Consider the following 12,562-nt stretch of genomic DNA (forward strand, 5'->3'; position numbering starts at 1 on the left):
ACTCAGCAGCCAGGTTTCTAATCACTTAGCTTGTAGACTCTGCTCCCAAGTCCTCACGCTGACATCCAGGAAGATTTCACATTGATCTTCAAAGCCTTGTTCTTCTCACAACCATGAGTTAGATTACATTTTGCTTATTTGTTATTGTCCCCTGTGCGATGAGCTTCAAGGCAGGAGTTTCCAGGGTCCTGAGTCATTTAAGTCCTTTTAAGTCTCATTTCAAATGTGACTGAGGCCCTTAAGGGTAGATTGTCAAAGTGCACTTAGGCTTCATTTTGCAGTGCTTAATGGCTGTCCACAGAAGTGACTTTTCCCCATTCAGCTATTCTCTCTTAGGGCTGTGCGACGTTTCAGGTGCTGATTTGATTTAGAGGAGATTCGGCCCAATTCGGCAGCTGAATCTCCGAATCCAAATCAAATCAGGGGACCAATTAAAATCAATTCGAAGCTCTCCAAATCATTCCGGAAAAGATTTGGAGAGTTTTGGCGATTTGGACAGTCCCTGCTCGCTGCAGCAGGGAGCTGGACCCGGACTCCATGCTGGTAAGTAGGGGGTGGGGGAGGGGAGGATGGAGAAGGGGGAAGGGGACTATGGGGAAACCCCTGCCAGGCCCCATCCCTTGCCTGCTCCCCCAGCCCCCCCCCTAAGCACCCTCTGATCCCCACCTGCTCGCCCAGCTCCCTGCCCCACCATGGCTGACCCACCCAACTCCAGCTCCCGGTTGTTTAAAAAAAAGCCCTCACCAGCTGCTGCCGGGGGGGGGGATCCCTGCTGCCCCCCACTGCCCCATGCTGTGTGGGAGGCTCTACCATAAGCCCCCCGACCCCTGCCCGCTCTAGCAGCCCCTCCCCCCCCACCATGGCTGCCCTGCCTGCCCCAGGTCCCAGGCCTTTAAAAAAAACCAAAAAACTCTGGACTCACCAGCTGATGCAGCAGTCTCAGAGCAGTGGGGGGCAGTGGGGATTGCCCCCTACCCCCCTTCACCCCCCCCCCCAACCTGGCAGCAGCCGGTGAATGCAGGCTTTTTTTTTTCAAAAGAGCCGGGAGCTGGGGCTGGGAGGGCAGGCAGGTGATGGGGCCTGTGTGATTCGGAGATTTGGCTGATTTGACAGCAGCCAAATCTCCGAATCAGATTCGGCCAAATCGATTCAGGACAGTGATTCAAATCACCAAATCGAACCACTGTCCCCCGAATCAGCCAAATCCAAAGCGAATACTAGCCGCTTTGCACATGCCTATTGTCTATAGACCATGGATGTCTGAGTTATCATCAGTAACGTTTCCCAGGTGACTACATTTCTGCTTCTAGACACATTCATAACTACCCAGGTCTTGACAACATTAGGTTGTTCAGTGCTTAATCCTAGGAGGGATTCATAGACTAGGTGCTCTACTGTGTCTCTTGCCTGGTAGCAGTTCTCAAAATATTTCTACTGGATTGAGTCCCATGCTCCCACCCCCTGTCCCACAAGAAAACATAGATGGAGGAGATGGTGCCATCTATACCCTTTTATCCAATAGCACAATGGTTAGAGCTGTCAAACAGGATGTAGGAGACCTGGGCTCAATTCCCTCTTGTGTCTAAGGGGATCTGAGGCTGAATCTTCCAATTTCCACCTCCCAAGTGAATGTTCTAGCCACTGCACACTTGGAGATGCTGGGGGCATCTCAATCCTTCCTGTCAAAGTTGACCCCTTTTGCATGGAATAATTAAATATTTATTGTCTACAAATATGGGTAAGGCCTAGTGGATAAGGCATTCTCTTAGGGAGGGAAGATCTGGCTTAAATCCCTGTTCAAATGACTACTTAATATAAAATACATAACACTGAAGTAGGGACTGCAATGCAGGTTTCTCCTCTCCAATATGAATGTCCTTGCTATTGGGCTCCAGAGTCATACTGTCTCTCTTTGGCCCAAAGAACATGTAATTTTTTTCCTGGAAAGTGGACCAGCTGCAGCAGGAGGGATTGAGATCTCTCCACCACCTGAGCACCTTGGAAGCTAAAGGTTAAAGCCTTTACCAGATAGGAAGAAGATGTAGTTTTCCAATCCCCTCAAGCCAAGGAGGCAATTGAACCCAAGCCTCCCACACCCTAGTTGAGTGCATCTGTTAGCAGTTGGATAAAAAAGGCAGGGGAAGAGAAGTAGAAGGGTGACACCTCCACCCTGTAGTGTGAGAATGGGCTGGCACAGACACCTCAGTCCAGAGACTAGTTAAGGGTCAGCACCCCAAAGACCCTAAGCCCAAGAAAGGAGTGTGGTCCCAGACCAGCTCCTCTCCTCTGTTGTTTCCTATCAGCTCACACAGGTGTCTCTCTAGTCAGCATGGAGACTTTCCTGGGTCCCATTTTTGGGCACCTCCTACTCTCCACACATTCAATAGGGAGCCTAGGTCTGCTACAGGGCTGCAGATTTCTCTAGGCAGCAAAGCACCAAATGACAGGCACTACAACACTCAGCATTGTAGCATTTAAGCCCTTTTGTAGATGTAATCCCTAAATCTCATTGAAAATCAACGGGACATACACTCCTCAATTACTTGGGCAGTTCTGAAATTTTACCCCAGGACTCTTCCCTCTAGGCTTCTTGACAAAGCAGTATGTTGCCGGCTGGTCTCAGGGATTCTGAAATTCTCTCTTTTTACGTCCAAGTTGAAGACTTTGCAATCTAGCGTGCAGTTACCCTTCAGCTTGCCATTTCATTGTGAATGGCTCTAAGACAGCCTATGTGAATGGCTCTATTGTGCTGTGGATGTGGGAAGGAGTCCCAGATTGAAGAGATGTGCCCTAACCCACACAGATTCCTGGGGGAGTCTGCCTCAGTGACATGCCAAACATTATTTCTATGGTCAGGAGTTGAATTCCCCCCTGCTTTTTTTAAAATGAACTCCTGCCAGCTTCTAGCTGTCCATTCCAAAGGCAAAATATCTTATAGGCATCGGGGTGAGAGCTGTTTGCCCATGGTAGCCACAGAGAAAGGGATTAAGTCCTCCATTGCAATTCACAGACATAAGTTCAATTAAACTACTACTAAAGTCAGACACACATTCTGTAAGTAACTGCTGGCACATGCAAAAGGCAATACCTTTGATCATAAGAACTGTTAAAAGACTGATCCACTGTACATCTGGAATCTATGTGGAGCTTAATATAAGTACCATTGTTTGGCTTACTCAGAGAGCAATAAAATGGCGATTCCAAAGGCAGCTGCCACAATCATTTGCAAAGCACAGCCTTTCATACACTCAGTTGTTATTCTTTGCATCCACACCTCCTGACACACAATGTTCACAGGTGAAATTAGAAATGGGAAATATGGAACAAGTCTACTCAGTCCAAGAAAAAAATAATAATGTGGGCCACATCATAGGGTCCTTGCTCAGGCTTCATTTAATCTTTATTCAGGCAACTTTAAAAAAAAATCCACTCCTGGACATAAACTGTATACATTCTACACCTGAATAAGGGGAGAGTACACAGAGGTCATGAAAGCCACCTTCCATGACAAAACTCACAGGAAGTAGTCAATCAAATAAACAGAGAAGAGTGTCACGAGGCCCTCCTTGCAGAATTTCTACCAAAAACTGTCTATTGGAAATGAATTATTAATTCTAATTAATTATTAGATTCATAGAGTGTAAGGTCAAAAGGGACCATTAGATCATCCAGTCTGACCTTTTGTAAAAGCACCAACCATTACATTTTACCTTGTAGTGAACCAAATTCATGTTTGACTAAAACATATTTTCCAGAAAAGGGTCCAAGAAAGACATCAGAAGATGGAGAATCCATTGCTTCCTTTGATAGATTGATTAAACAATGAAACAACATCACTGTGAAAAAAAATGTACCTAACTGTTCATATGAATTGTCTAGCTTCAGAGTGTAGTCATTGGTTCTCTATTTTCTCTCCAAGAAAGTGAACTGTAATGAAGTCATCTCTCCATCTTTATTTTTGATAAGATGAACAATCTGCTTCTCTACCTTGAAACTAGCTTTATAGCATGGTACTGGACATTTTAACTTTTATACTGCTGAGTTTTTCTCATTTGGATTAGATCAGCCTCCCACTAGGGTAATGTATGTGACTTCTGAATGCCTGCATAGCTCAGAAGGACACAAGATGTTTCTGCAAAATACGAACCATTGATACCAATACATCATCAGGCTAATATTTTGCTCAACTTTTAAAGGAATTAATTCCCTAGGGAGGTAAAATATTTTTCTGCAAACCTTTCCAGTTTCTAATAAGCCCTTTCTATCCCTTCCAATGATTTACTGATATCAGTGGGAGGGTAACTATACTAAAAACATGCTCATTTGAAAGAAACTGGCCAATTATTTTGCACTACTTCAAGTTTTCTCATAGAATATGAAACGTCCTTAAACAATCTAAATTTCAACCATTAGATACAGTAAGCAAGGATTAACTTTTGGCATTAGTGACATTTCATAGAAGCCTATGAAAAGCTCCATCTGACTAGATACTGTTGTTGACAGTGTGCTTGATAGTGACTTGTTTTACTTCCAACTCCAAATTTGCAACAAATACACCCTGCCAAAACTTATTTTTGTAGCATCGACTCTTTGTAACAACAGAAATAATGAGCATGAGGGAAACATTCTGGTGCACTGTTTTATCATCACAAGGTATTACTTAATCCTTTTCGATTTTCCATCCATTTGAGTAATAGCCTATTACCATCATTGCTTCTCACAGATAATATTACAATCAAGAACACTATTTTGCCTTCATTTTGTCACAATAAACATACTTATTCTCTTTTGTTTCTTGTAATGCCTAAAAACTTAAACTGCAATGACTTACATTATGCAGGTAGCTATCCTGCAATACAAATTCACCTCCTCCAGGTCATCCAATCTGAGATGATCTTGTTTCTTTTTTCTCTCTCCCTCCACTCTTGGCCCTACACCCCATACTCTTCCTGATTCATTCAATCTATGTCTTGCTCCATTCCGTTGGATCATTGGAACCACAGCTGAAAAGCTAACACCAAATCATGCCTCCTCTCGCATTACAATCATTAGAATGATGGTCATATAATCTTAGGATAAGTACAGATGTTCAAAAAGCCCATGGTAAAAGCACTCTATCATGCTTTACTTAAAGCGCTATAAGTTAGAGCACATTCAAACCAAACAGATGTTCACTGTTCAGTGGGGGGTGTCACACTGCCTGAGATCAGCAGGTAGGGGAACTCTCACATGCCTCCCAGCGTGCCCCATGGACTCCCCAGGCTGCTGGAGAATCCTGAGCACACTCAAATGGGCAATCCATCCCTGACTGGCTGCTGGGCATGGGGGAGAAATCCCCCACCTCGCTGCTCTGCCAGTGACAGGAATTGGAATCACAGAGAAGCAGGGCTGGAAGGCACCTCTGGCTGGGCTGGCAACACCCAGGGGCTAGGATTCAGGCAGGGTAGCCAGAGTTCCCAGAGCTGCAAAAAGTATCACTGTGCTGCAGCTGCAGGAAGGAAGCCCCCGTGGCCGGGCTGCAGTGCACGACAGGGCTAAGGTGACTGTGGGGCAGAAACCCCCCCTTTACCTCCCTTCCTCTGCCCCTGGCCAGGTTGCAACTCCCAGCTGCTACAGGGAGAATGTGGGGCTGGAATGGGAGACTGTAACTAACTCAGGTCAGTGACAGCCAAGGTGGCAGGGCTGACCCAGCACTTGGGCAGAGCAGACAAGTTCTGCCTGAGGCAAGCATGCTGCCTTGTGAGGGCCCCTGGGGTGCTGGTGAATGCAACTTAGCTTAATGCCTGACAGGATATGACACAGATGTCCAAAAACACACTCTAATCTAAAGCATTTTAGTTTGACAGCACATCCATCAAGGGTTAACTTAAAACACGATTTGCCATTTTTAAAACATGTTCCATTACGGCTTATAGTGCGATAGGTGTAATGTGTGTACCTAGCTTAAAAACTGGTGAGGAAGAAATACCTGCAAGTTCAAAGACCACTCATATTTTCTTTTCATAACAGTATAACATTAGCTTTCTTGCTGCTGAACTGACCGCCTGATCTATTAAACTCCTGGATGTGAGTTGCCATTGTGACAAATGCATTTTTAAAGATGTCATTTATCAGTTACTGTGAACAACAGCAATAATATTTTGCTCTTCAAAATACTGCTTTGCTTGTGAAAATATCAAATACTTCCACAGACTCTTGTAGTCTCAGATTTCCACTGTGAGGATATTACGATTATTTATTAAGCGTGGCAAGACGTGCCAAGTTTCTCACAGATACGTACATCAGGCCCCTGCCACACAGAACTTCCTAATTATTTAGACAAATTATTATTTAGACAAAGCAGAGTAAAAGGAGGACAAAGTGGCATAACACAGTTAGAAGTATGGAAACGAGGTTTGGGAGAGAGCTGCTTGGTCCCTTAATTTCATTTTATGTTTTGCTGGTTTTCCCTGTCATCATCATTTCCATCTGTCTCAGTCCCTCCTGTATCTCTCAAAGTATGCCTTCTATAGACCCATCTGGCCAGTTGTTTTTAATCCAATTTATTTCAAATGCAGTAAGAAAACTACCTTTTCCCCAGAATTAATTTTTCAGTATCGAAACTGAAATTCTTTGCATTCAGACTCCCTTTCTTGCCGAAAGAAGGGCAAAATCAGATTCATAAGTGAAACGCATATGCAGCTATAAGCTTCTGTACACTCTAGAATTCCACCAAAATGCACCGTGCCACCACAACAAGCTTCCTTATGCAATCAGCAGTCTCTAGCAGGGAATTAATCCCAAGTGTGACTAACCAAAAATATTCTATGAAAGTTCTCTTAATTTAGTGACTGGCGGTCTCCAGAGAAATGTCTTCAGATGTAGCCTGGGCCAACTTTGACTACAGAAAAAACTACAGTTTTTGTTTCCATGACAAAAAATCAGATCCATCAAAAAGATACGGTTTTGTACTTTCAAGAAATTTAGCCCACCTCTTTCTCCTGGTCTTCCTGGCTGGCCAGGATTTCCTGGAAATCCTGGTCTTCCTGGTGATCCTTGTTCTCCCGGTGGCCCAGGAGATCCTGGGCGGCCTGGCTCACCAGGAGGTCCTGGAACAGTTCTTGTTGACAGAGTGTGACTTGGAATCTGGTTCAGGATTGAATTATACCTGGCCATGTGACCTGGAAAATTAAAATTCCATAAATTTGGGATGTAGAGAAACTGGAAGAAGTGAGGTTGAAAGGAGTATTAGAAGGCGCTCCACTGCAAGGAACTAATAAAAGGTAAAGGTTTGTGGCTGTATGATAATTTTGGTAACTGTGCACTTGTGGGGAAGTGAGAGTTTACAATACTTAGGTGTGTATTGTTAGGTGGTATACAGACATTTGGGAAGGTTAGATTGCATTAAGAATGGCCACTCGCTCTAACTTAGCTTGCCCAGGTGCCGACCTTACACTGGTTAGTTGGATCTATTTACAAACCATACCAAAGTTCAGGACTATTAGATAAGTTTAAAAATGCCCAAACCGATCTAAGTTAGGTGTACTTCTGAGGTAGTCTAACCTAACTCAGGTCCAATTAAACCCGATCTAACTGAACTTCTGTACAGTTCCCAGAGTAGCCCCAGGGCTGGGAAAACCCACCTACTGGCCCTAGACCCAGGACTGTGATAGTCTGACCCCCTCCCAAATTCCCTTGATCCCACCAAATCCTCCCAGATCCCAGAAACCCTCTTGTAGACCCCACCTGCCCCCCTGAGGCCCCAAGAACTCCCACAGACTCTACCTACCCCTCCCAATCTCCCTGTGGACCCCACCTGCCCCCCAATCCCACATAGACACCTAGATCCCCCCCCCTTCCCAGATCCTGCTTGCCTCCCCTCCCAAACTCCTCCCCATCTCAACTTACCTTAAATTAGGTGGCTATTTTTAATGCTATCTAACCTCCCTGAATGTCTGTATGCCATCTTAGGTGATATCTGGCATACACTAATAAGAAGGTAGGACTTATTATAAAGCCTAGCTTTTGTGATTTGCTTACAATGTTGTGCATGTAATAAGCTTAACAGCAATTTTTTCTAAATATGAAATCAAAATTAATGTGGGCCATATTTGGATTCCTGATGCTGCTCAGCCTTAGATTTCCACAAAAATATCCACTGTACAGTCAGAATTTGAGAATAGCCAGGTTCCTGTGAACGATGTAAAAACATCATATTCATAAAATCCTCTGAACACTATCAGATCTATTCTATAACTAGTGAAGCTGTCACCAAATATTCTGGAAACTGATAGGAACATACAAGATATTGATCTGCTTACCTTGGATAAGCTGTTCACATACTTGACGAGCAACTGCACGCACCATGGCATGGGACTGAACATCGCCCTGAATAACAACATCCACCATTACAACACATAGCTCTTACAACCATTCTAACTTGAAAGTGCCCTGAGCACCCCCAAGAAGTGGGTATTTCCCATCCCTACATTACAGATGGGGAAAACTAGGCAGAGAAGTTAAGGAATTTGCCCCAGGCTGTTGGTGGCCAAGCAGGTTTCAGAAATTAAACAATCCTGTCTCCCACCTATATTTTCAGATAATAAACCAAAGCCTAAGGAAGGTAATCACAGGGAAAGTTCCCAGGATATGCTCATTGATATCTGAACCTTTAATGACTTTTTAAATTTAAATTGTTTTAATTTGAACATGACATCCAGATTGACTGAAGCTGGGATGGAGATCAGTGAAGAAGGAAAGCTTGCCATTACTTTTAAAGTCACCCACAACCAAGAAAGGGGTGAATGAACATTATCAGAAATGTTTCTAGGACAGAGACCATATTGAAATATATTTGTTGCTGTTGAAAGGACAATAATATACTTACCCGTTCACCCCTCTCACCCTTTGTACCTGGAACACCCTGTGGAGAGATTGAATACAAAGTTAATTTTCATAGAATCATAGAAAACTAGGGTTGAAAGGGACCTCAAAAGTCATCTAGTCTAACCCCCCGCTCAAAGCAAGACCATCCCCAACTACATCATCCCAGCCAAGGCTTTGTCTACCTGGGTCTTAAAAACCTCCAAGGATGGAAAGTCCACAACCTCTCTGGGTAACCTGTCCCACTGCTTAATACCCTCCTAGTGAGAAAATTCTTCTTAATATCTAACCTAAACTTCCCTTGCTGCAACTTGAGACTATTGCTCCTTGTTCTGTCATCTGTCACCACTGAGAACAGCCTAGCACCATCCTCTTTTGAACCCTGCTTCAGGTAGTTGAAGGCTGCTTTTAAACCCCATTTCAGTCTTCTCTTCTCTAGACTAAATAAGCCCAGTTCCCTCAGCCTCTCCTCAGAAGTCATGTGCCCCAGCCCCCGAACCATTTTCACTGCCCTCCATTGGACTCTCCCCAATTTGTCCACATCCTTTTTCTAGTGCAGAGCCCAAAACTGAACACAGTACTTCAGATGTAGCCCCACCAGTGCTGAATAGAGAGGAATAATCACTTCCCTTGATCTGCTGGCAATGCACCTACCAATACAGCACAGTATGCTGTTAGTCTTCTTTGCAACAAGGGCACACCGCTGGTTCATATTCAGCTTATTGTCCACTGTAACCCCCAGGTCCTTTTCTGCAGAGCTGCTGCCCAGCCAGTCACCCCCAGCCTGTACTGGTGCATGGGATTGTTCCATCTTAAGCGCAGGATTTGCACTTGTCCTTGTTGAATCTCATGAGATTTCTTTTGGCCCAATCCTCTAATTTGTCTAGATCGCTCTGAATCCTAGCCCTACCCTCCAGCATATCTACTACCCCCCTCATCTGCAAACTTGCTGAGGGTGCACTCTATGTCATCCTTCCAGGTTGTTGATGAAGATATTGAACAACACCAGCCCCAGTACCAATCCCTGGGGCACTCCACTTGATACCAGCTACCAACTAGACATCGAGCCATTGATTACTACCCTCTGAGCCCAATGCTCCAGCCAGTTTTCTCTACACCTTACAGTACAGTCATCTAGCCCATACATCCTTAGCTTGCCTGGGAGAATGCTGTAGGAGATTGTATCAAAAGTTTTGTTAGAATCAAGGTATATCACATTGTAGCCTCCCATGCCATTCACCTGTGTGTCGAGTTCATGGGGTCTTTTCTGACTTTGCTGTTGCTTTAGGGAAGAAACAAGCTTGTTAGAGGGTTAGATTCTGGTTGGTTTCCCAGGGGGTCTCTTTTGCCATGTCTTTGTTGGAAAATTATTTTAATTGGGAGGAAGATGGTCTATCCTGTCCCTCCTAGTACCTTCCTTCAGTCGTTCCGGTTGTCCTTCCTGCTTGGGGCTCCATCTAGCTTTTTAAAATAATCCCTAGCCTGTTCTTTTGCCACTGTTGGCTGCTCACCTCCTCCCCAAACTGTGCTGCCAGGAGCAGAAGCCTAGGAGCTGACCTTGCCTGAAAACTAAGGTGAAAAAGGCATTGAGTACCTCAGCCATTTATGCATCCTCTATCACAAGGTTGCCTCCCCCATTCAGTAAGAAACCCACACTTTCCCTGATATTTGTCTTGTTACTGACATACTTGTAGAAACCCTTCTTGTTACCCTTCAAGTCCCTTGCTAGCTGCAACTCCAATTGCACTTTGACCTTCCTGACTTCATCCTTGCATGCCCAAACAATATTCTTATACTCCTCCCTAGTTGTTTGTCCAAATTTCCACTTCTTATAAGCTTCTTTTTTGTGATTTAATTTACTGAAGACTTCCCTGCCAAGCCAAGTTGGTCTTCTGCCATACTTGGTAGTCTTCCTGAACATTGGGCTGGTTTGTTCCTGCACTCTCGGTAAGGCTTCTTTAAAAGTACAGCCAGCTCTCCTGAACTCCTCTCCCCTTCAGTCTGGCTTCCCAGGGGATCCTGCCCATAAGGTCCCTGAGCAAGTGAAAGTCTTCTGTTCTGAAGTCCAGGGGCCTTAGTCTGCTGCTCTCCTTCCTTCCTTTCCTTGGAATCCTAAACGCAATCATCTTATGGTTGCTGCTGCTGCCCAAATGGCCATCTACTAGTACATTCCTCACCAATTCTTCCCTGCTTGTGAGCAGGTCAGGGAGAGCATGGCCCCAAGGCGGCAGCTGCAGCACTTGCACCAGGAAGTTGTCCCCCACACTCTCCAAAAACTTCCTGGATTACCTGCACACTGCTGTATTGCCCAGCAGATGTCAGGGTGATTGAAGTCCCCCATGGGAATCAGGACCTGTGATCAGGATACTTCTCCTAGCTGTTTGACAAAAGCCTCATCCACCACATCTTCCTGGTCTGGTGGTCTATGGAAGACCCCCACCACACCATTAGCCTTGTTGCTCTCTCCTCTGACTCTACCCCAGAGACTTTCAAGTATACTGGAGCTCTGAATTAAATGGGACATCAGAATGGCACCCTCCCTCTAAGTCAGGGGTGGGAAAAATATGGCCCACAGGCCATATCCATCCCACCAATTGATTCTATCTGTCCCATGGGCAGGCAGTGGCTCTGGCTCCAGCCTCTGCTGGTGCCACAGGGGACACTGGGTGGAAGCAGCCCTGCCTGCCTGCCTACCTGGCACAACACGGCAGATCCTAGACAAGTCATGCTTGGGCCCTGGTGGTTCCGGTGCTGCAGGGGATGCTAGGTGGAAGCAGCCTTGCCTGCCTGCCCAGCTCCATGCAGCAGGCCCTGGGCAAGCTTCACTTGGGCCTGGCAGCCCCACTTGGGCTGGGCTGGTGGCACCCTGCCTGTCTACATCTGAGAGATGGTGTGAGTTGCCCAAGGTGCTAGGACTGTGTGGTGGGTACTCCACATCTATGCCCAGAGGCAGTGGAGCTTCCCCAGCACCTCCCAGCAGGTGAAACCCCAGTTCTGGCCCCATCTTTCCCTGTGCAGTGCCGCAAGCCAGCCCAGCTACCTGCTACCTCCTGGCAGCAACCAGCACGGCTCTTATCCCACCCACCCAGATGAGGCTGCCCCTACTTCCCTGGGGCTGTGGCTGGGACTCCTCCTGGGGGCTGGAGAACCCTTGGGCTGGGGGTGGGAGCAACCTGCATGGCCCTGGCAGGGAGCTAGCAGGCTGTAGAGGGCTGCAGGGCTTCCCCAGGTATTGTGGGGATAAATGTGGATGGGAAGGTGTGGGATGGGCAAATAGGTCTGGGGTGCAGGCAGTTCTTGCAGGGCATGTCAGAGTGCAGGCTGAGGCAGGAGCTCCCTTGTGATTTGAGGGTTGGCTGGGTGGTGGCAGGGTGCTGCTGAGGGTGGAGGCATCCTATCTTGACCGAGTGCCCTGCAGGCTGGTTTTGGTTCCCTTGGTACAGAGACTTTATTTTGAGCTATTATGCAATCATCTTGATATACACTACTCAAAAAAAAACAAATCGGGACAAAAATATTTTTTGAAATAAAATTAAAATAGTTGATAGTAGATATTTGATTTCTAGCATATGGTTTCTTTTTTATCTATAATTTGTTAAAATGGGATCTTCACCATTAATTTTGTGTGTATGGCCCTCAACAGCTCACCAAAACTCGTTAAATGGCCCTCCCACCAAAATAAATACCACCCTTACTCTAA

General features: G+C 45.7%; 1 protein-coding gene across 2 annotated transcripts in view; it reads right to left on the reverse strand.

The window, feature by feature from the left end:
- COL14A1 (collagen type XIV alpha 1 chain) overlaps nucleotides 1-12,562 on the reverse strand; it is a 179,582-nt gene that overhangs the window by 10,725 nt on the left and 156,295 nt on the right. For both annotated transcript variants that reach the window (XM_006026800.2, XM_025207819.1), the window contains 3 exons: nucleotides 8,867-8,902; nucleotides 8,301-8,367; nucleotides 6,972-7,160 (listed from right to left, as the gene is read on the reverse strand). In XM_006026800.2, coding sequence (XP_006026862.1) covers nucleotides 6,972-7,160; nucleotides 8,301-8,367; nucleotides 8,867-8,902 — 292 coding nt within the window. The remainder of the gene's footprint in view (nucleotides 1-6,971; nucleotides 7,161-8,300; nucleotides 8,368-8,866; nucleotides 8,903-12,562) is intronic.

The sequence above is a fragment of the Alligator sinensis genome, unplaced genomic scaffold (assembly GCF_000455745.1).
Source record: "Alligator sinensis unplaced genomic scaffold, ASM45574v1 scaffold895_3, whole genome shotgun sequence".
In the NCBI taxonomy this organism is placed as follows: Eukaryota; Metazoa; Chordata; order Crocodylia; family Alligatoridae; genus Alligator; species Alligator sinensis.